General features: G+C 33.9%; 2 protein-coding genes across 11 annotated transcripts in view; one reads left to right on the top strand and one right to left on the bottom strand.

The window, feature by feature from the left end:
- Positions 1-23,755, top strand: part of LOC106075636 (ubiquitin carboxyl-terminal hydrolase 31-like) — a 53,490-nt gene extending 29,735 nt beyond the window's left edge. Inside the window, exons 12-21 of one of the 2 annotated variants that reach the window (XM_056020446.1) lie at positions 4,252-4,908; positions 11,758-12,078; positions 12,364-12,572; positions 12,942-13,059; positions 13,368-13,471; positions 14,411-14,491; positions 15,167-15,293; positions 15,892-16,014; positions 16,205-17,726; positions 18,318-23,755. In XM_056020446.1, the coding sequence (XP_055876421.1) occupies positions 4,252-4,908; positions 11,758-12,078; positions 12,364-12,572; positions 12,942-13,059; positions 13,368-13,471; positions 14,411-14,491; positions 15,167-15,293; positions 15,892-16,014; positions 16,205-17,726; positions 18,318-18,814 (3,759 nt within the window). In that variant the 3' untranslated portion in view covers positions 18,815-23,755. Of the gene's footprint in view, positions 1-3,758; positions 4,909-11,757; positions 12,079-12,363; positions 12,573-12,941; positions 13,060-13,367; positions 13,472-14,410; positions 14,492-15,166; positions 15,294-15,891; positions 16,015-16,204; positions 17,727-18,317 lie in introns of those variants that run through there. The other variant, XM_013228196.2, reaches the window with a different exon arrangement.
- LOC106068743 (methylated-DNA--protein-cysteine methyltransferase-like) lies at positions 40-7,568 on the bottom strand. Of its 9 annotated transcripts, none has more exons than XM_013228197.2 (4): positions 7,364-7,568; positions 2,740-2,895; positions 1,719-1,864; positions 40-491 (listed from the first exon to the last, which is right to left on the bottom strand). In XM_013228197.2, exons 1-4 carry the CDS (start codon positions 7,402-7,404, stop codon positions 232-234), a joined length of 603 nt encoding a protein of 200 aa, XP_013083651.2. In that variant the 5' UTR covers positions 7,405-7,568; the 3' UTR covers positions 40-231. The 9 variants fall into 9 exon arrangements, with proteins under 9 accessions (XP_013083651.2, XP_055876422.1, XP_013083654.2 ...); XM_056020447.1 differs by lacking the exon at positions 7,364-7,568 and adding an exon at positions 5,767-5,881; XM_013228200.2 differs by lacking the exon at positions 7,364-7,568 and adding an exon at positions 3,781-3,865.
- Positions 23,756-23,965: the final 210 nt, after the last annotated feature.

Below are 23,965 nucleotides of genomic sequence, written 5' to 3'. Positions count from 1 at the left end.
TTTTTTTAAATTAACTTAATATATTTGAACAAACTAATGTTTTAGTGAGTAGAAAAAAGTCAATTGTGAATTTATTTATTTTCATTTCTTTCAAGAATAGTTCAAATCTAATCAAATAATAAATATTTTTTATTATTGTTGAACAATGACAGAAGCAGAGCAATAACAGAAAAATGCAGAATTAACAATGTGCAACACAAGTAATAAATTGAATTCCAATATAAAATAAAATTAAGACTCCTTTTCGAAATTGAGAAGCCATTGTTTTACTGTGTTTCTCCTGCCTTTAGCATAATTCCCAACTTCCCCATTGGAACAAATGACTCTGTGACAAGGAATGATGAGGATAAATGGATTGCTTGACATGGCATGTCCGACAGCTCTGCTGGCCTTGACATTGCCACAAAGATGAGCCAAATCTTTGTAACTTATGGTAGTACCGAATGGAGCAGCAGCAGGTAGACACTGCAGAACTTTACTGCAGAAAGTATCTGAAGAAAAGCCTCAAGTTATTACTAAATTTCTCAAAAAAAAAAAAAAAAAAAAAAAAAAAAAAAAAAATGTAACCTAAAAAACATTTCAATTTAGTTTTCAAATAAAACATTTCAAAAGTTGTTTTCTAAGGAGTTAGCTTTAAAGATCAGAGCTCACAATTAGCTGCAGTTTTTTTTCTTCATATAATTTCTTTTAGAAGAAAATCGTTTTCAATTTAGCTGTTCCAAGTGTTCGATATCCTTCTCTACAAATGGAAATGTAATTGAAATCTACAATCATAAATAGGGAATAAGTATTTTATTTTAATTTTCTTCATTTTTTGCTTGGTGTGATATTATGCACTTGCTTAACCTATGTGGCAAAATAATTCTTTGCACTAAACTCTATAATAATACGATGTTATTATGATGTAATAAAGTAAGAAAATAAATTCATTCATTGTTTGAATAAGTAGTTCTGGTTTAAAACACATCCAGTTTTTTTCATTATGTACACTCATATACCCTTTTATTACATTGAATATTTGTACATGTCAAATTTAGTGTGCTTCTTTACATTGTTTATAAAGTAATTATGTTCAAGTTATCATTATATTAATGAGTAATAAATTCTTTTCTTATTTTTAATCTGCATCACATATAAATGAGGAAGCTAAATCACTCATTATGGCTTTTTACATTTAATGTGACAATAACCCTAGCTTCCCGTACCAACTATGGATGGCTGCCTGGTATTGTAGTATGCATCTAGACTGCCATCTTGATGATCCTGAGTTCGAACCCTGCCCACCACCATCCCTCACCGTGGGAGAGGTTTGGGCCAGGAAATAATAATCTTCATCCCTGAAGGAATGTCAAGAATAATGTGAAACAAAGTATTTTGTTGCTTTAGATCAATAACAGTGAATGATTTCCCCTTGAGGCCTTTCTGATGCCATAAAAAAATAAGTGCATAAAGTAACTTTGATTTGATGATTTTATTAGCAGTGAATTAGTAAGAAAAATTATAAACAATGTTGTTGTTTTTCCTATGACAAAGTTTGGTAATCGAAAAATTTAATTATGATGATAATTACCACACATAACCAACACTCTATATAGCATTGAAAAGTAAAGCATAGATTGCAAAATAACCTTCATCACAACAAAAAAGAAGCTGCGGCTAAAAGAAGAAAAAATCACTAAAACATCACAGGAAAAAAAAGGTTTAAAAAGTTATTTTACCTGGTTTCATAACAAATTGGCATAATGGTGGGATATCTGGATCAGCTTTCCTTAAAGAAAAAAAGTTTTTTAACCATTGGTAGCATTTCTCTGCTGGACTACATTCTGTTATATTGGAGGAGTTTGACTTAGCAAGTACAGGAATGCTGCAAGTAAATAACAAAATAAAAAAAAAAAATCTTTTGCAACTATAACTTTAAATTTTGTAACAGAAACATATAATATGCAAAAACTGTGATCAGAGGTGGCCTTTGGGTGTAAAAACAGGGGCTTTGTCCCAAGGCTCTGTCTGAGAAAGCCCTGCGATAAAAATGGATTTTCTTGTGGCTATTAGCCCATTATCAATATGTTATAGACTGAAATACAGTTGGTAGATTTACTTGAAAACTATAAAAGGCCCTGTTAGACTTGCTTGGTCTTTTATACCAGTTACTATAGCATGAATTTTAAAGCTCTGAAGTAAAGTAGTAAAGTTCCCCTTTCAGATCTTGCCATCTATGGGGAAGATGATGTAAAGGTCATCTGTTTCTGTGGCCCACGGTTAACAAGGGAGTCATGTGGCCAGCACAATGACCAACCGCCTTTACTTTTCCCCAACTAATGTCAGGTACCCATTAGAGCTGGATGGACTCAGAGGCACCCAAAGATCCCGAAATTAAATCCTAGTCTTCACCAGGGTTCAAACCGGGGAAGTCGAGTGCTTTACTGCTCATCACCCCGCCTGCTATGAAAGCTCTTTACATGATATTATGTTATTTTGGGTTAGACCCTATGCATATAACACTCGACTGGGGCCCTACCTAGTGTTCTTTACAATTGTACCATAGTCCAACTTTAACTGAACAATAGATTAAAAGGAATAATAAATATCCTTTAAATTCTTTTGATAATAAAAAAATAGTCTATTTGATTTTCGCAACTTTTTTGGTCCTAATTAATGTAGAAACAAATATCAAAATGTTTAGTTTTTACAATGATTTTAAGATAATATATGTCTGTGTTAAAATGACTATGACTCAACTGTTTATCTGGAGTGATTTGTAGGCTGTCATCATTACTAAAAGAAACAGAGTGTAAACCTTCAGAGCAGCTCACAATCTTAATATCTCCAATAGGTGAAGTGACAATAAACTTTGACTCAAAGCAAGAGCAAGTTAGTGAAGAGTGTTTCATTTTCCTACCAAAAAATATATATATATATATATATATATGTAGGCTAATTTTAGCATAAGAATTATAGGAACTATTATATATATATTGGGTTGCAAAAGAAATTAATAGTTGAAAATAAATATGTGTTTATTTATATTGGTTTATAAAAAAATGTATGACTATACTCTACATAGGCCTATAGCTGTTCTATCTATATAGGCCCACATGCCAATATAAATCTAAAAAAATTATATGTAAATTTATATAGGCCTAGATCTAGATCCAAATTATTCTACATAGACATAAGGATTCGAGCCATGAAAAAACAAATCTTATAAAGAAGAACAATTATATTTCATTATGTAGCTTATATTAGCCTATATATATTATACTAATTAATAGGTTATAGGCCTATAATATATTTATCAGCAGATTATCAGCTCATCAATTAGGCCTATTTTGTCATTAAACCTAAATTTACAGCAGAAACAAGAATTTTAAAATATAGGAATATAGGCCCTATTCTATTATTCATAAAGATACTATAATCTCTTTATATATGTATAGGCCATAATATATATATCTAGATAGATAGATATAAATATATAGATAGAACTGAGTTTTTTTTTTTACAAGGTTTTATATTTTACCGCCTCTAGATCTATAGACTAATAATAGACTCTATCTATATCTGACAATCTGACTAGATCTAGATCTAGCCCGCAATCTAGATGTAGGTCTAATAGATCTATATTCTATACTATATAGTAATATAGTTTCACTAGATGTTTTGGGCTAGAGCTAGTGTGGACAAAATATTCATTTGATATTTGGAAAAAAAAATATCCAGGGCTAGATCTAGATCTCAACATTAGGATATAATTTTATATTTATTCTATTCGTTTTGTACGTTGTTCGTTTTTTTTTTAAATCTGGATCATTCATGAGTTTTGTGACCGATTGTCATATAGATCTAGGTCTAGTCCAGATCTATCCCAAGATTCATAGAAAAACTAGAAACATTATGGCTGACGTATACACAGGTGAAATTATTAGTGTTGACCGTGTCGCTATTGTTAACATCACCTAAGCCGTGATGTTTTAAATAATGTCTCAAGTTATTCCAGGTGGTAGACCAAGAGCTTCTTCTGATGGTGATATTTTAGATGAGGGTTTGTGTGGACCATTGTTTGTTAATTTAAACGATCGTCGCAACGACGAATATCGGAAGAACTATGGCAAAGTAGTTCATGTAAACATCAACAGTAACAACGGCAATCGCAATACGAATTGCCTAGATTTAAGTACCGATGCCTTTGATAGCGATGGTGAAGTAAGTTCTCAAAGCCAAAGCAGTTTTGGGACATCAAGACGCATAAAGTTTTTAAAATCTATGCGAAAAGCCGTCTCTCGTGCTTTTGTCAAAGATGCGAGCTCATCTAAGAATGAATCAACATTAAAAAAAGCAGACAAGCTTCGTGCCTGCAACCTATCGAGAATTTGGACACCAGATCTTCGACACTTAACAGAACTAACTCATGGTAAAGTTGTAAGTAGTGATGAAAATTCTGACTTGGGCACAATGTCTTCGAACCGTCCACTGATTACTGACCCAAGTATAGGAATGACATCTCCCAGGTGGAAAGTAACTCCTGGAACTATTGGCATTTTCAATCATGATAATAGTTGCTTCATGAATGCTGTCCTTCAATGTTTAAGCAACACTGATTCATTCACAGAGTATTTTGTGAAAGATTTCTTTAAAAATGATCTTAAAAACAACAAAAATGGGAAAAAGGGTGTATTTCGTTCTAACCATGGAGAAGTTACTGAGCAGCTGGCTCGGTTACTCAAAAGCCTTTGGTCTGGAAAATACACAAGTGAAATTTCAAAGGAGTTTAAGTCTGTTGTTGGTAAAGTTAATGCTCAATATAAGGGAGATCATCAACATGATGCACAAGAATTTCTTTTGTGGCTTTTAGACCGTATACATGAGGATGTTTGTGTATTTTCAAAAAGAAAAACCAAGTTACCCAAAGTAAGTTTATTTAGATGTTTTCTATTTGATATATTAATTTATAATACTACTAGATTCTCTAGTTTAACTTTTATGTAATGTTGCTTGGTTTCTAATTCTTATTTTTTGTTGAATTTAATAAGAGGAAAAGATGCATTCACAATTATTGATGTTTAAAGTCTCCATCCAAGATATTTTCATATTGTTACATATTTCTCTCTTCTGGCGTAATGCATTTGTTGAAACACAAATAAAATCATGCAAAGAACTTGACTATATTCCAATTTCAGTTTCCCATAACTTTATTTAGCCTACTATTCAAAATCAAGCGATATATATATATATATGTCACTGTACAAAAGTAGCGTAAAAGACTGTACCATATCTGTGCTTCACTGTACTTTTTGCACTTCACTCTTTTCAAGTGTATTGAGCCATATTCCATTCTATTAAACTGTTCTAGTCGTACTCAATTATACAGACTCTAGTCCACTGCATTTAACTCTATTCTAGTTAACTTGCATTGAGTTTTCCAAATTTTTTACTGTCTTGCACTGTAATAACTGTCACAACTGTAGACAACTGTACCAAATGTCCTTGCACATTCTCTCACTGCTTTATAAGGTCCAAACAAGCCTCGAGAATATGGCAGAATCATACAGCAACTGTTGCATTTCTATTTAGAAAGATTACATGACCAATTTGAACTATATCTATGTCTTGTAACATCATGCTGAACTGTCTGCTGTGAGGGACGCATGGTGACCTCTACCTGCAGTTCATTTGTAACAATATTTTTTAATTCTTTGTGTGGGCATTTAAAAATGATAGTGTTTTATACTTAATAAATATATATGCATGTGACATACATTCACTCACCTTTTTTTTTCAGGTTCAAATACTTTTTTTTGTACGACATTGCTTGACAGCAGTAAATAATGTTTAGCTGGTTGTTATAATTGTTTGTAAAGCATTCATTATCCTCTGACTGTCTTTTAACAAAATAATAACACATATTCCTTTTTTGACCCAGTGGGGCTAAGGTTTTTACATTATTCTATATATTAAAAATTTAAAAAAAATGATGACTATCTTGCATAAATTTTATGCATCACGATTAAGGACTGCCAGAATTATCTTGATTATTTTTTTTTTATTGCAACATGTATGATCTGTTGTTGCATTCTTTTGTCTAAATTGTTATTCCTGCTTAGACCCTATTCAGTTTGTTGGTTGTCACTTTCCAATGGTTTTTAAGGTTTTTGTCACTGGTGTTTGATGTCTTTGTTGGTGTAGTAGTAGAGAATTTAATCCTGTTTTAAGCGAGTTATTAAGGAGGTTGGTTTACAAGCATCCCAAGTTACATTTATGCTACCATTTATTTAGGAATAGACAAAGACCTTTGTTTACTTCTAGGGAGTAAGTATTAGGATCTAACGCTAGGTTCCATTATCTGATATTAATAGAGTGTTGAGATCCATGATGGCTCATTAATGTTCCAACAATGTTGAGAAGTTTTGCTCCATGTCAAGTGCTAGGAAACTGCAAGGTGCAGAGCACTTAGTCTTAACTAGTCTTAATTGTTACTTAGAAAATTTCAACCATCTATAGCATAGGATTTAGACAAAGATGAACTTGTAGAACTCTGAAGTTATGTCAACTTCACAATGCACTTACAGCATTATATCTCTACTTATTAAATACTGTATGTTTTAGATTTTTCATTGTGTGCAAGAGCAAAGACACTTGCACTTTATCACTTTAAACTGTACACAGGCATTAGTAAATACTCATTTCCACCATTAGATGTTTTGTTAATCTCACTTCTAAGTTGATTATTTCATTATTAAATCACATATATCCAAATAGCTGCATGAGAAATAACCTGTCAGGAAACCCAGGGAAACCAAAATATTGATATTTCCAACTCTTGGGTAATTTAGATTTTTTTTTATTTCCTTTAAAAAAAAAATAATTTTTAAACCTTTCATGATTTTTTTAGGAATGTTTATAGTATAGAGTTAATTGTAAAATAAAATGCAAACTGCAAAAGTTTTTATTGATTTTATTTTAAAACAATTTTAAGAACTGTTAATCATAAGAAGCGTACAGGTCAACTTATCGACACGGCTTGATAGATTTACTTTATTTTCTGGTATTGTAACATATAACTTATATATAATACAAATCAGTTAAGGTTAAAGTTATGTCTTGTACTTGTGGAATTTTCTACATAAATTAGTCACAGCAGTTAATTATGCATACTCTTATTTGTTCCTTGTGTTGAACTCTGTGTCTCAGTGTTTATTTACCAGTAAGTATTTTTATAATGATTCATGGATGTAACATTGCATCACTTGGTTAGTGACATTAAGCAATGTCTAGTCTAGTACACGGTGACAGAAACATGTCTGAATTAACAATGAAAGTTACTTGTATTTGATGTTAAAGGGCTCAAAACATTCATACTACTTACCTGTATTGCTGTGTCCAAAAAAGTTTTCCGTTTGAATACATTGTTTGTGGTGGTGAAATGTAAGACTTTTATTTAATAGGGATGTTGTTGTTTTAAATAAATGTATTTCCATTATCATTGGTTAACATTTCATAACCTTTCTATTTGAGTAAATGTATTGTATACTTGTTGGGCTGTCTTCTGTTTTATGGTCATAGACTAATGGCTATCATGTGGCCTGCATCCTTTGAGTTTTTTTTTTTTTTTTTGTGTCTTTGAATATAGAATATTACTGCAGTCAGAGCCTTCTGCAAACAAAAAATACTTCATGTGGTGTTTAGGCTGCAATGTTCTTAGTTAAATAATTGTTGACTTTTCTGTTCAGACTGCATGTTATTGACTTTCTTTGATGTGTCCTGCAACTTAGATTTTTTGTTTCCCTCTCTGCAAATTGAGGTGATGGTGACCTGAATCTTAGTATTTATTCTCTTATCACTTAAAACAATTATTGACCATTGTTAAGAAGCATTCTTTCAAAATGTAAAATCTGATAAAGGAACATTAATTCACAAATTGAGAACTTGTAAGCTTGTTCCTGTCCAATTATAAGACACATGGCTATGTAATTATTGTTTATTGTTCCAAGGCTATCCTTGTTTATAATCATGGGATAGCTTTTTATTGAATAAAGTATGTTTTCTTTTTAATGCATTGTTTTATTTGGAAAAAAAAACAGGGAGAGTCATATCCGTAAACAACATAATTTTGTTGGGGGAGGGGGGGGGGAGTGTTGAACCAAGGAGATTGAACCAGCAGTCAACAGGTAGGGGTGGGGCATAAGTAGGTCAGGTATTTTCAGAGAGTAGAATAAATCTCTTTTCACTTTGTGTTCGAATCTACTTCTGTTTCATACATGTTTTAGTCACTTATTTTAGTGTATATGGGAATGCCTTGTAGAAACCAGGGGTGATATTTAGAGTAATGTGTTTTCAATGAAATATATCAATAGTTTTCACTCCAGTATGTGTTCAGATGTTACTGAGAACAAGAACTTATGAAACCAAACCTTGACAACGCTGTGTACAGAGGGGGGTCACTAACTTCTGTGAGATTTAAGATTGATTATAGTCTCTTCAGTAAATGTATGGACTTCACCTGAAGGCCTACTGAAACTCCCTGTATACTGGGCCTACCACTGAATTGATTCAACAGTAGACAGCTGAAGGATTCCTCCGTATGGTCTCGAATATCAATAAATAAATTGATACATACACATACCTGCACACTTTACTTCATCTGCCCTTCGAGACCGCAAGCTCTTAAAGGGTTACCTTGACTGTAATAGAAGTAGAATTGGCACTTTCAAAATGGTGTATTTGTATGGGAAAAAAAAAGGTTTGCTTTTATTTAATTAAAAAACCTATAAAAGGCTTCGCTTTCAGAAGACCAAAAGTTGCACCTATTATTACACTCAAAACGATTTTAATTTTTGAGATCTAGAGACGCGCAAACAAAACCACACAAACACACACAACTAGTTCCTGATTTTCACCTTTCAAGGGCCGCTTCAAAGTTTTAGCAAATCTTGTATAAAACTTACTTTTGCCTAATACTAAAATGAATATCATCAGCCATTGTTCACAATAATTATTTATTCAAAGTACAAAGAGACGGAGTCAGCGGAGATCTGATTGTTCGCGCATCTTTTCTTTGTGACTCTGTTCCTACTGGGTGCTACATCGCTGAAACAGTTGTGAAGGAACTGGAAGCTTGGTTTGTATTCAGCAGTGGATCTCTGCGAGGCATGGCTTATACACTGAGTAGAAGGAAGCATTCACTGCTCTTTCCCACAGTTCTTGCTTTAAAACGAGAGTTGCAGCTACCGTGTGATGAGGTCTTGTGAAGCCGCCGAATCATAGGTTCTGTCACATTACTATTAAAAATATCACACACACCCACACCCCCACACACCCCTCCAGTAGCCACCCGGGATATTGACCATTCCTGTTGTACAAGTGTACTGCGAGAGTCGAACCACGGACCGACGTACGCCAGCAAAGCCATCCATCTGCCGGTCATAGATAACTCTTCATAAGCTATTGAATTCTGCGGTCATCTGAATCTTTGGTAAATAGCCCCTCACATTGTGAGCACTAGCCATGTTCAGACGCTCCTCCAAACTTCTACCTTCATTTAGGTCTCGACATACTTTGGTAGCGTCTTTTGCTTAGACCAAAATGCAGTTCATGGATACAAGCAACAGAGTTGAGTGGACCAGTCCTCGAATGCTGTACGCGTTTGATATTCAGTTGTCACACTCCACGCTTTCAACAGTCAAGACACTTTGTCACGCTTGGCCGAACAAGCCATGAAGGATGTTTGTACACATGTACAATCTGTAAGCCATAAATATCTTAAATTAAGAGATACACACTTTTCCCCAATAATTAAACAAAGATTGAAAAAAATGAAACTTTGTTGAAAGATTAAGAAAGATTAAATTGTAGGAACTATATCATCTCATACACACCAAATTGAATTGTTCCGTAGGGCATACTTAATTAGTGAACTTTGAACCAATAATAACGTTATTGTATCTTCGTATGTCGACACGGTATTGTTGTCGCGTGCATGTTTATTGCATTTCTACTTCCCGTTAAAACCGTAAACCACAACAAGGTCAGCGCTACTACACTCAAATCTCCCAGCCCCCGTCAATACTGGTTCACACTGGCCCACAGTCCCAGTCTATGAGTACTGTTGTGTGTTCCAGCGTGCTGTGTACAGCCTACAGACAGGGTAGCAGCTTGTGGGTGCTAGGAAAACAAAACACAAAAGTTCGGTGGGAAGTATTTCGTTCTGGATGAATGCGTGCCCCCCCCCTCTCTCTCCTCACATGTGGCTAGGCTGTACCTGTGGTGTATGGTCGTGACTCGAGAGACATGGTATGTTACAGGCGACCTACTTGTCCCCAGGTACTGATGCTTCTGTTCTCTCTCTCTCTCTCTCTCTCTCTGTATCCCCTCCCCCCTCTTTCTTTCTTTCACTCCCGTTTTTCCTAATCAACCGAAATGTGTTTTAACAGTCCCCCCTTTCTTTTTTCCCCACTCCAAGTTAACCGCCGCAGTTGTTGTTTTTTTTTACAAGAAAATGTATGTAGACTCGATATATTTATCTGAGATTTTTCCTATTTTGTTCCAGATCATGTTACAATTTCAAGTCATTTATTTATTTTGTTTCCTTTCTCCTCTTTCGACTTCTGATACTTTGAAAAGCTAAGGTTTTTTTTTGTCTTTTGAAGTCCCCAATCTCCACATCACGTGGTGGGTTACTTGACTTTTACAACAGGAGTCAGCAATTAGTGAAGTCTAGCTTAACTAGAAATAAAAAAATATATATATATATCAAGTGAATTTTCATTCTCCATTGCTCTGTCTTTCCCACTCAGGCACTGTGATATGTGCTTGCAAATCAAGTCCCTTTTTCAATACTACTGTGGACAACAAATACAACTTTTGGAATTGTGGAGAATATCCATTACAAAGAAAAAATTATTTATTTGTATACATACAATATGCTTAATGAATTATTTTACAATCAAACGAGCAAAAAACTTTGTGCAGACAATAAATAGCTGTCAACTTAAGAACATCTTTGCAATACAATGGTGATGATAGATACAGTTTACAATGGGACACAATATATCCATGATGAGTGTACTGCAAACTTTTTTATTATTTAAAAAAGAAAAATTATTTCTTCATATGTGCTGAAAATATGATACTTTAAGAAACACAAGAATATGATAATTTATGGATGATTAAAATTAGCCTTTGCACCTAGGTGACATTGAACAGGGCATTTATTTTTGAAATGACATAAAAAAAGATGAACTTTCTCTTCTACTTTATTTTCAAAATGTTTGATGTACTTAGTGCTGGATTTACCTTTAAGCAACATAAGCTATAGCTTAGGGCCCTCCCCCACCCCCACCAGGGCTAGTTACAATCATTTTGAAGAAAGAGAGCAGAAAAATGTCCTTATTTGGATTAGAAGGAGGCCCCATAAGGCCTTATCACATCTAAAACGGCCCTCTGTATACATATGTGTCACAGTGTGTGACTTCCTTGACCCTCATTCAAATGCTATGAATGTTTGAAAAACAAAAATTGCTATGCCTCAGAGTTACAAATTATAACTTAAAATTAAAAATTGTCTGCAAAATTGGTTCACTATTGAACTGCATTTACAGATCCAACATGCAGTTTAAAGACATGTCATTGGAATGGGTTGTTTTCTTTTCTTTTCTTAGGGAATATTTCAACATTGGAAACTTGGCTGCTAAATTCTCTGATATACACATACCCACATGTTTTTGTTATAAAAATTCTTATGATTTATTTGTATATCAACAGTTACCTGTGGAAAAGTCAGATGAGGAGCTTGCTATTGAAGCTGCCTCTGTGAATGGGGAAAGTTTTGTGCTGAAGCTGTTCCAGGCATTACACAGTTCCACATTGATCTGCACTACTTGTGGGGAACGCAGCAGCACTTTTGACCCCTACCTATGTGTGTCCTTGCCGCTGCCCCAGAGATGCCCTCGTCTAGTGAATGTGGTGGTGGTTCCACTGAAACGTGGCCGAACAATGAAGTATACTGTGATATTAAACCAGTTTGATAGCGTGAAAGATTTAAGAGAGCGTATAGCTTCTGAAGCTAAATTAGCTGCTAGTCAGGTAAGAACTTAACTATATCAAATGTCTTCATGTTCAAACTTTACAAATTTTACCATTTGTTTTTTTGAGTCATATATGTTATGTGATAATAACATTATAAGTTTTTTACTAGTACTATTCATTAGACATATAATATGTATGTGGTGACTTTTTTTTTAAATGAATAAAAAAAAAAAGGTCTTTATATTTGTTCCTAAGCAAATGTATTTTGGTTTTATGATAACTAGTTTGAAGTCTATATTAATGTAATACATTCAGTACGTTTTGACTTGACTATTTTACTAGTTGCTCTTGGTGCAAATGAAAGAGGATGGCTTTGGTTCAACCTATGGAGATGAACAACCCCTGAATGATGTGGCTGATAGTGACTTGTTGTATGCCATAGAAATGTATTCTAATGATACTAGCATGAATAGTTCTGTACAGGAATTTGAGACAGCCACTGCCCAGATTGTAGTAACTCATGTGGAAACGTTTGCTGGCTCAGGGCGCAAGTGAGTCTGAGATTGAGTTGTTGTGATTCCTAATAGTAACTAATGTTGTACTTTTTAGTACTTGTAAAAATATGCTGTTGAACAGTGAATTTTATGTTTGAATTTCAACCTCCATTAAAGTAAGTTAACATTTAAGTAATTAAAAGCAGTTGGTTAATGTACTGGCCACTATGTAACTTCATAAAGTGTTGACCTCAAAGACAAGAAAACTTTGTGTCCCTTGCATAGATGCTAAAACTGTTATTGTTTTTTAGATCAGTTTGTTTAGAGTGAACTGAATTTTTTAAAACAAAGCAGTATATAGATTTATAGTAGAGTACTTTTTTGTTTGACTTCCAACATAAAAAAAAAATTCTGTTGTTATCATAGCAGCCGATTCAGTTCTCCAATGTTGATTAAAGTACGAAGAGATATTACATGGAAAGAGTTACAAAAGGCAATATTGCTGGCATTAGAGGATTCAGTTCATAAAGAAATATTTGGACAAGTAAGAAGATTTATTCACCTTACATATTTCTTCCTAGTTCATGCTCTTTGACAGAGTTAGATCTAGTGATATGTTTGGACAAGATAAAAGTTAATCCTCTTAACAAGCTACTCTTACTTTGTACTATTTGTCAGAGGTAGACTTTACAGTTGCATGCTTATCTTTGTGTTTTAAATGAAGTAGTGATACTTTAAACCTTTAAATTAGAATAAGAGACTGTCTCTAAGCAATAAGAATTATGAATAGTGAAGCATATGTTTTTATAAATTAATGTACATGTAATTAAGATGCTTTCTTTCTTCCTCTAGAAACTCAGTTTGCTCTTTCAACTAAGAGTGTATGATGGCAGTTCCCACAAAGTTTATTTACCTTCTGATGTTGAGATGCCTCTGTATACACAGATAGTAGAGAGGTTAGTACTTGTCTGTTTTTATTATGGTCTTCAGAGCTGCAATATGCGGAGAAATGTATTTATCATCAAAGTGTTTTGCTGTTTTTAAAAATACAGTCAAATCCAGTAAATTAGACTATCAGTTAATTAGACCAGCCACTTATTAACAAATCGTATAATATATGTGTAATGTTATCTGCTTATTCTATGTGAAATGATTTGTGCTATTTTGTGATGGCTGAAGTTGCCAATTATTGTGTATCTTATTATGAAGAATAAATATTTCATCTGCTGCTAGAGAGTTTGTTTCTGAATATACATGTTGTGGTACTATAACTCAGTAACCATAGTAAAACTATGCAACAACAAAGTTGACGAGGATAAGGATATTTATTAATTGCACAAAGAACATTCTAACAAGTCCAGAAGAGGCCCTTATACAACACAAAAGAACATTGGCGTTATCAGCACATAAAAACATATTACACTAGGAAAGGCATTGAAACTCTGCACTGTTATTTCATGCATTAGAGAAACCTAGGCAGTTCCATTTAGGTGATTTTGTTCAAGTGCAGTTAATGCAGATCATACAGGATCAGATGTTGACTGGAATTGAGTAGGAAATTTTTGTTAATGCTTGGCTTGGCTGTAGTTCCATTAAAAAAAAAAAACTTGTTTAAAAAAGTATTTTTCAATGAATAAGGTTGATTTATTTATACATTTGCTATACCTGTATATTACACAATAAAGGTGTAATGCAAATTTTAAATGTTACATAAATTATAGCATGTCCCACTTTGTAACAAGTTTGCTTAAATCTGACCAATTGGTTATAAGAATTAAAATAATCATACCTTTATGTAGTCTGATTAACTGGATTTGACTGTATTTATTAAGATGACAATTAAGTGATTTTTTTATTTGTAAGATTTTCTACTTCCAATGTTTCTGCTATTCCAGCGCCTACACTGAGCTTGAAAATGAATTTGATCAGCCTCATATCAAACTTGTGGCTGAATGGGATTCCACTACAAAGAAATCGTAAGTCTCAGACATTGTTCAGTTTGTTCAATAAGTTAAATTTAGTGAAATCCAATATCTTATTAATGTTTATTATAATCTATTATACTTGAAGGTCAGTTCTTTAGTTTTGTTTTTTGTTTTTTTTGCTAAGAAAAAGTTAAGAAATAAATTTATAGCTTTTATATTTAGCGCTACTTTCATGCTTAGAGCATGCTCAGAGCGCTATGGGCCAATCTCATTTGTGGACCGGGGGGAGGGGATATCTGGGAGAAGGTTTTTCTGTGCTGCCTTTAGGCACTCAGTAAACACAACTCTGCCCGAGTTGGGTGTTGACCTCGAGCCCACTTCATGGGTAGCCAAGCCAATCCAAGTTCAAGCGTACGTAGCCTTCCGACCACGCATCTCACATAATGCTGAATAAAACCCCCCCACAGGTTTTTCTAATTTTATTATTAACATTACTAGTTTAAAAAAAAAATCAAGATTTTCATTGGTTCAATACATAGGCAATTGGTTATTTAATAATTTAACACTGTATATTAAGATGTTAACTGAATCCTCAATCCCCCCCCTTTTTTTTTCCCTTGTATCTTGAATGTAACCTGATTGAGATGATATTTTTGATGATTGAGGAAACATGAGCTTGTGACCTTGATGAAAAGTTTAATGATTCACTATTTTTGTGTACCAAAGTGTCATCAAAGATGACAGAGAGCACATTGAATTGCATCCATCAGTTGTTGAGGCTCAAAACAGTCTACCCACCCAAGGAAAAGTCACACTGGAAGAGTGTTTCAAATTATATACTCAAGAAGAAAAGGTAAACACCTACAATGAGTTCTGATGATTTGTTACTAAAAAGCTTTATTTTGAAGCTCGATATTTCACTGCTTTAATGTCTGAAGTGGTTCCTCTCATTGCTAACACAGCACTCTCACAACATTCACACAAAACCAAACACATCTTTTGGTGTATGTCTCTAGTAGTCCAGTCTTAAGATTCAGGATGAGTGCAGATAATGTTGGTTGAAAATAATGAATTATAAACCATGAACTGCCTGTCAGAACTAGGAAGAGTGGTATTGCTCTGGTGTAATTCTGAAAGGTTCTTTATTTGGTATAGCCTATTACAAAATAGATTTGATGAATCATATGTCATGACGTATATTTTTTTTTTAGCCAAGTGTCGTACTAGTTGTCTTGAACCATTATTTGTTGCATTAGGAATGGTGTGGTGAACTAATATTTAAATAAACATTTTTCCAGGAACCATAGTTTTTTTTTTATAAATGCTATTTTAACATAAACCTTCATTCATCATCACACAGTCAGACTTGTCAGGAGTGCTATATTGCAACCATTTTCAGAAGCTGCATCAAATACTTTTTTTTAGCCTGGACTCTTTCCATTTACTTTCAGTTGATTGGTGATGACGCCTGGTTGTGTCCACACTGTAAGCAGCAGCAGCAAGGTACTATCAAAACCCTTGGACTCTGGTCTCTACCAGATATCTTGGTGCTGCATCTGAAAAGATTTAAGCAGGTTGTAACTATTCTCATGTTTTTATTATTTTTTGTATTTCACTCCCTTTGCTTCAAATTAGTTTTGTGACATTTTTTTCTCTATTTTTTCAAAATGTTTTTCTTTCTTATTTCTTATGGCTTATGTTAAAAAGAAAAATACTGTTAAGAAATATTTTTAAAGATTCATTTTTTTCTTATATCTTTTTTAGAGTGGTCAGCGTCGGAGTAAATTGATGACTCTCGTTGACTTTCCTGTTGATAATCTAGACATGTCTGGTCATTTGTCACAACGAGAAGGCCTTAGGGCTCCCCTCAAGCGAGACAACTATATATACGACCTCTTGGGTGTTAGCAATCACTATGGCAATATGATGGGTGGTCACTACACAGCTTATTGTCGTAGTCCTGTGGATGGAGTGTGGCGAGAGTTTAATGACAACAAGGTGACAAATCTGGAGGGTCCTATTGCAACTAAAGAGGCTTATCTGCTGTTCTACCAGCGCAAGAGTCTCACCAAGGACATCAACCAAAAGATGTTTACTGGAGACCACTGGGTGTTCTCCCTTAGTCTGGCACCAAGCCTTGAGGCAGAGCCTAATCTGGCCAATGAAGTCATTTCTAAAACTGCCGACAGTGTAAACCATACAAAGCGGTCCAGATCTAGGTCAGTGTCACCTTCCTCTCGTAAACAAAACAGGGATGTCAGTGTTGCAACAAAAAGTCAACCTTTGACCCCGCAGCCACCCAGGCATCCTGTGTTGACATTTTCCAATGGAGTTGACCATGACACTGATTCTAGTCCTGACAGTCCTAATTCACCACCCTCTTTTAGTTTAACTAACAGAATGTCAAGGCCTCTTCAACGGCAGGTGACAGAGTCTCACTTTAAGCGAGAGCGGTCAGCTGGTGCTATCCCATCAAATACCTCCAAGCGAGACCTCAAGAAGGATAGGCCATTGCTCAGCAGGAGAAGTATAGAAGATGATATTAATGGTCTTGATTACAACAGAAACAATACAAAATATGACTTTACTAATGGTGAGACAGGTCAGAAAAGGTCACGTGTGAATGATAAACCCCAGGTGACTGTGATTAGACATGAAAAGTCGAGTACACTTCCAAATAGCCTTTCCAAAACTAATGGCTATGTAGCTTTAGACTCTGATGCTAAATACCCTAGTAGTTATTCTGATGGCTCATACCTCTCTTCTTCTTTTGAACCACCAAGCATTCTTCGAGTGCGCTTGGAAGAAACAGAAAACCAGTACTCCAGGTACGCTGAGTCTGAAGAGGCCAGGCGAAAACTTGCCCAGTTAATAAAGTCCAGCAGCATAGACAGATCCACTGAAGACAGATACCTTGCCAGTATAGATACTATAGAAGAAGAGACTAGCGCTAAAACCAGGAACCTTAAAAAATTAAATCTTCCGAAGCAGAATTTAAAAGATGTAACTCATTTATTAAACAGCGATGTGGGATCTAGACTTGACTATGACAGAGATGAAGAGAGGGACACCATTCTGTTTTCAGGCTCTCATTACAATAATTATGATGATCTCAATAAGTGGAAGAGCGCTAGGACTAATGTACTACAACAGTCCTCGAGACTCAGTGATCAGAAAAAATTCCAAAAATTAGCTCAGCAACATTTTGGCAGTAATAACGATAGACCTTATGATAAGGAGAAATACAGAGCCAGATTTTCTGATGATACAACTTTCAGGGACTCAGGTCAGTATGTTTGTATAGATCAGTTGGAGTAACACCATTTTCATTCAAATTAAACTGTGCTAATAAACATGTTTTTTTTTAAAGCTACAATAACTTTTTCTTTCTTTGCTATGCCCCACCCCATTGCATTTCCACTCTGAACTATAATCTATTCCTGAGTATCAAATGTTAGTCTTAGAGAAACAATACAACCAAGACAAATTATTTGATAATATCTGAATGGTTTTGAATGTAAAAATTACTACAGTTAAATCTAGCTATACTTGACTTCCCAGGATGAATACAATTCTTTGGTAAATCTCAAGTTCTGAAATAATTTAAGTTTTTCCATGTTGGTGGTCTAATGTGCTCATAACTGTAGGAATAGACTCATTAAAAACATCAGCATACAAAACATATTTGAAACAGAATTTGATTTCACCTGAAAGTCTCATTAAACTAGAATGAAAAGATCCACTAATAGTGATAGCATTACATCAACAAGTAGTATAAGTCAGTTTTAACACACATTGATATAAAATTTCATCATGGGTACCATATAGTTAGGTTGTTTTAAGGTTTAAATCACATTTTTTTATTTTTCTATTTCAGATGATCTTGAAACAGGTTACGATGCCCTAACAAAATATGCCACTTTAGGTAGAAAACAAGATATCTCAGACAGAGGCAGACTTGAAAAAGATGCAATACCTCGCTCCAGCACAGATTATGGCATTCAGTATAGTGTAATCAATCCTCAGCCTCCTCCTTCGCCCACTCCTCCTCACACATTACGAGAGGAGAGGACGATCAGCAGCTCTGGCCTCTCATCTCTTCCTTCCTCCACAAGTGACTACTTCTCTTCAAGTCGCCTGACTGAAAAGGAGGTAAACTCCCTGTCATCATATGAATTCCATGGTAGACCACCCCTGGACCAGAGAGCAGTGGCTCATACACTTCCTATTAAGCAGGAAAAGAACCGCTTTAGACCACCTAGAGGTATCTGGGGCACAATTAAATCAAAACCTTCTTCAACACTTGTCAGTAACTTGTCCTCAACAAATGTTGGCAACTTGCCAACTCCATGTTTAAGGGAATCATCAGTTTAATTGACCATTTTTCTTCATTCCATGTCTGTGTATTACTCCATCCATATTTATAGATTTTTTTTAAAATGCAAGATTCTGCTTCAACTGTACATTTTTCACTATTTTCCAAAACAAATTATAGATACTATATATCAAATTGTTCAATTGAATTCTTTGACAAATTTATAATTATATATGTTGTTGTTTTTTTGTTTTTTTTCAGTAGTTCTACACGTTTTTTTTATTGTTTCTGTACAACCTGTCCAAGTTGTGACATTGACTGTAAATACAATTAGGGAATAGTGTTCTAAAGCATTTAAGAAAGTTTTGCCAGTTTCATACATTATAAATTAGAACTGTTTGAATCCAACATTGTTTTCCCTCTTGTGTTGTATACTTGAAGAAATAATGCTTTGAGAAAGAGGTCAGATATGTGCCCTGTACTTAAAGTCATTTGTTTGTTGTCACTTTTAGAACATATGTCACTCTTATCACTTATGCAATATTGTTGGTGAGGTGAAAAAAAAAAAAAAAAAAAGTTGTATATAGACAAGAGACCATGGCGATGGAATCATAAAAAAAACAAAAACTGCTGACATAAATATTAAATTCAGATGTTCTGTGTTAATTCGACGTGTGCATGTGACAACTTCACTGTTTGTTTGTTTTTTTCTGGGCTTCCATTTAGAATCTTCCAATGAGTCAGTCAAATATTGTATTCAGGTGTTAGTGCATATATATTTGTATGTCTCTCCTCTTAAGTGTTACATTTTTCATATTTATGTGCTGGTGTCATTTTATTTGTAAATGTAATCAGACTAATTGAATAACTTTGATATAAGCTATTCCAAAAGCTTTGTAAATAAAGTGAATGAGCCCATGCACTGTCAAAACACTTGTCCTATACTTGAACATTTTGTTATAGCCATGAACTAGTTTATAAAATTGTAAAGTTGTAGGTGGAAACACGCATTTGGACAGCTCTTTTGTCTTGTATTCCTAGGTCCAAAACTTTGTTTGGAAAAAAAGTTGTTCAGACCTATACATTATTCTGTAGTGAAAAACAAAATGAGTCTCTAAACATATGCTGCAGGAAAAAAAGGTGAAAATGTTATGAGTTTAATTGTTATGTTTTTATTTTCAATTTGTAAGTACAAACTATAAACATGTCAAGAATCCTCTTGGAATTTTAATTAATTAACTTAGAAAGTAAATAGGACGATTGTGTTGATGTCTTTAAATGTGATGATTTGTCAAGAAAATATTTATTTTTGAGGATCAGATATAAGGATTGATTAGTGTGAAAGAGTTACATATTTAAGTTATCACAGATCTTTGGTTTTGTAACACAAATAAGGCATCAACTGTTTGTACTTGTCTATGCTGACTTCCTCTTGGGCTCTCCTTACTTGGTTACTCCTCCAACAACAAAAAACATTTGTCTGAATGTGTCTGAATCAACTGTTTGTACTTGTCTATGCTGACTTCCTCTTGGGCTCTCCTTACTTGGTTACTCCTCCAACAACAAAAAACATTTGTCTGAATGTGTCAATTCCATGTTTTTTCTAATTAGATAACCAAAGGACATCATTCATTTGAAACTTGAACATTTCTGGTAGGAGTTAGCTAAAGAATAAAATGCTTTGACAAGGCCACTACAGTCATTAATAATATCATTACCAACATATCAGGTCTTAAAATTACACTAATGGTCCTTGACTTTGAATGCATACCCACACTTTATCTAAAGAAAGAAACTCCAGTTTCTTGGATGGTTCCACTGTGTACAGTGATGTATTTCTATTCTCCTATTTTGTTTTAGAAGTATTTTACATTGATTTTAAACCTGTTTATATATACTCCAATGCCAACTTCTATTCATTGTATGTGTGTGTTATGTTTCTTCATAACAAAATCTCTTCATTTTGTATACAGTCAAAGACTTGTCAATGATTTAGATTTTATTTTTAAGAAGTCATGCAGAGCTTTTTTTTTTTTAAATTTGTAGAGCATTAATTTAATTATATTCTTAAATTGCTAATTATTTATCATAATTTTTAATTTATTACATTTTCTTTTTCTTTTCTGATGATCCATTTCTTTCAAGTTTAAGTCCAAAGATTCAATAGCATCATGTGCTAAACCTTTTGATCCGTTGTTACTGTGTGATGAGATGAACATAACTTTGCCTTGTCCCTTGCTTACTGTAGCTCTAGGAATACAACATTGAGTTCAGAGAATCATGGCTTTCACCCAGACCACAATGTTACGATGGCATTTGTTTTAGACTTGTCAGGATCTCTTCTTTCACTTTGGTTGTGCTTCAAACATTCCGTTTGATTTTGTTTTCAGTTGTCATTTTGAATCCATTGCTTGTACAATCTTAGTGCAGTTTTCCAAAAAAAATATTTTTTTCCCCCTAACTTCATGTATTATGAATTCAAAGTTTTAAGAGCCTCTGCTGCTATATATACTAGGATGAAATAACTGTGCAAAGTAGAGCAAAGACAACGTTACAATGAACTTCTGAAAATATAAAATGAACTCATTTTCACCTTTTATTTTATATTTCATAAAACAGCACATCAATTTAATTTAGCTTGTTAATCATTAAGATTTCCAATTAGCTCTGGCTTAACTCAAATATTTTTTACAATGGTTCTAATAGTAGTGTAGTAGTAAAACTGTTAGTAGCAAATGAAACTTGATTCTGGGGGAAAACAGTCATGTAGTAAACATGTATGGTAAATAGTTGAGACAAAACAAAAATTGTAAAAAAGAGTTGAATTCAAAGATCTTATCAGAGAACATAGAAGTATTCAGATGTATTTATATATCAAAGATGTTATTTATATGTTGCTGTTTTTGTATGTTGTATTAACTTGAATATTTGTCTGTAGACAGAGATTTAGACTCAACATATTGTGTGTGCTTTCATAATGATGTGAGATGACTTGACAAACAATGGGCTAACCTTATGCCATGACCAAACCTTTCTATTGGCTTCCTTCTGAGGAAAAATGTATTATAGGAAATAATGATGACGATTTTGGATCTCATCTGTTTTCCCTGGTAGGGCCCCTCTCCACCCCCACCCTTTTTTCCCCAGTCTTGTTTGTGTGAGAACACTCCCTACAGATTGTAGAAATATTGAACATTTTAAGAATAATGGGCAGAAATTAATCTTTTTTTTTTGTTTGTTTATTTTGAGATTGTTTGCACTTAGTTTATAGTCAATATCACCTTATTTTGAATTCTAGTGAGTCCATTGCAAGATGCTAACAGAAAGAAAGTCATTGAAGTGGAGATCTGAATATACTCATGTATATATATATCAAATAAGTCTATATTTGTTCATTAGGATGATTCACATTGTATTTGTTATGTTATTGTTGTAGCTTACTTCCAGTAAGCCCTAGTGAAGATATTAGATGTTTTGAAAGATGTACTCCAGTGAATAACAGATTCTATGACTTCTACACCAGATACAAGAAATGTTATATGTAAATAATTAAGTAAATACAACTTGCCCCAGAGATTATGTGATCCTTCAATTTAAGTAGAGGAGCCAGTCTGTGTTGAGTACATCAGTCCGAGTGGAGTATCTTGTGGTGATCAGTCAGTGTGGGCAGTACTTGAACAATTGTTCTACTCAGGAATGTTCTGCAGTCCCTTAGAAATTAAATCCAGAAGAGTGGGATCTCAATGCCTATGGCTCATTGGCTGCTCGTTTTATGCCATATTGGCTGTACATGGCTATACTAAATGTCAAGTGATGTGTATGAATATCTGTTAAGGTGTCTGAGAGTTTATAGAGAGACTTTTTTTTTGTTGTCTTTAACAAATGAAAATGGCAAATTTAATTCTTTAAGTGTACATTTTGTTCATATTGTTTTGGTTTTGTACATTGTATGTTGTTTTTGATGAGTGTAATATATCCAAGGAGCTGAATGTAACAAGTGATTGATGTCAATAAGTTTCTGCTAGAACTCAAGCATAATACACTTGCTTGTAGCTCTCTAGTGTGTATTTCTTGTTACTTAACTGTTTTCTTGATCAAACCCATTGGCCATAATTCACTTTTGATTATAGCATTCCTTCAGTTGATGTGTTCCCGGTACCACTAGGACATTCTCTTTGAGTTTGTATATTCTAACCAAACATTTCTAAGAGTCTCATTAGAGCTTGCTACTTTTTGTGATATTTACAACATTCTGTGGGTGTGTTTGAACTCTTTCATTACTGTGAAGTATTTAGCTCATGACATACAAGTCAATTTAGTTGGGACTTTTTTTTTTTTTAATTATACTGGTAACTTAAATTCATTTACATGATACAGTACTGTCCTAGGATAAAAAAGTCACTTAGATTAATTCATCTTAATGCATAATTATACCAGAGCAGCTGTGTAGTCTATTTAGTCAGGATGATCCTAAAAGTAGCTCAATCAAAGATTTGAGCAGCTCAATTTCCATATGCCTGATGTTTATAGATGAATATATCTATCTATATCATAGTGTAAAATAATGTTACCAACAAATGTCTTCTTTTTACCTAGACTATTGACATTTTGACATGAGGATGTGAACACAAAGAAACTTTTTATTATGGTACTTGGTGTTTTATAGACAAAACTCAGTTGTGGAACTAGAGAACTAGTTAGGACGCACAGAATGTGTACTTATAACATTCCTTGCCAACACCCAAGGGATAAGGAACCATTCCTGGATGTTGGTGTTATAGTATCAGTAGATAGACTATGCTAAGGACTGATAGTCTTTATTTTCAAGGGATACATGACTGTATGCTCAATGGCTACTCTAGGTCAGATCATGACCACTGTGTTAGACAGCCATGACAGGAATCTTCTCATTTGGAGTGAATGAAATTTTTCTTTCTCTCTTTTGTAGATTCATTCTTCATTATTTTGTTTGTTTCATAATAAATGTTTTTTTTTTAAAACAAAGTTAAATCTTGGAATGTTTCATGGATAACTGTATTATTGTGTGTTATGTTTGTAATGTTACTGCAATCCTGTTCTAGCCAAATATAGCTCTAGATCTAGAGAACTGGTAGAAAGACAGATCATAAGTGTGGAATAATTTATTGGGTGAATAGTAGATTTGATATTTGACCTGCATTTTTTTTTTTTGTAAGAAGAATTTGTAGGAT

This window comes from Biomphalaria glabrata, chromosome 2 (genome assembly GCF_947242115.1).
Source record: "Biomphalaria glabrata chromosome 2, xgBioGlab47.1, whole genome shotgun sequence".
NCBI lineage: Eukaryota > Metazoa > Mollusca > Gastropoda > Planorbidae > Biomphalaria > Biomphalaria glabrata.
This window is presented reverse-complemented; position numbering and strand designations above follow the sequence as displayed.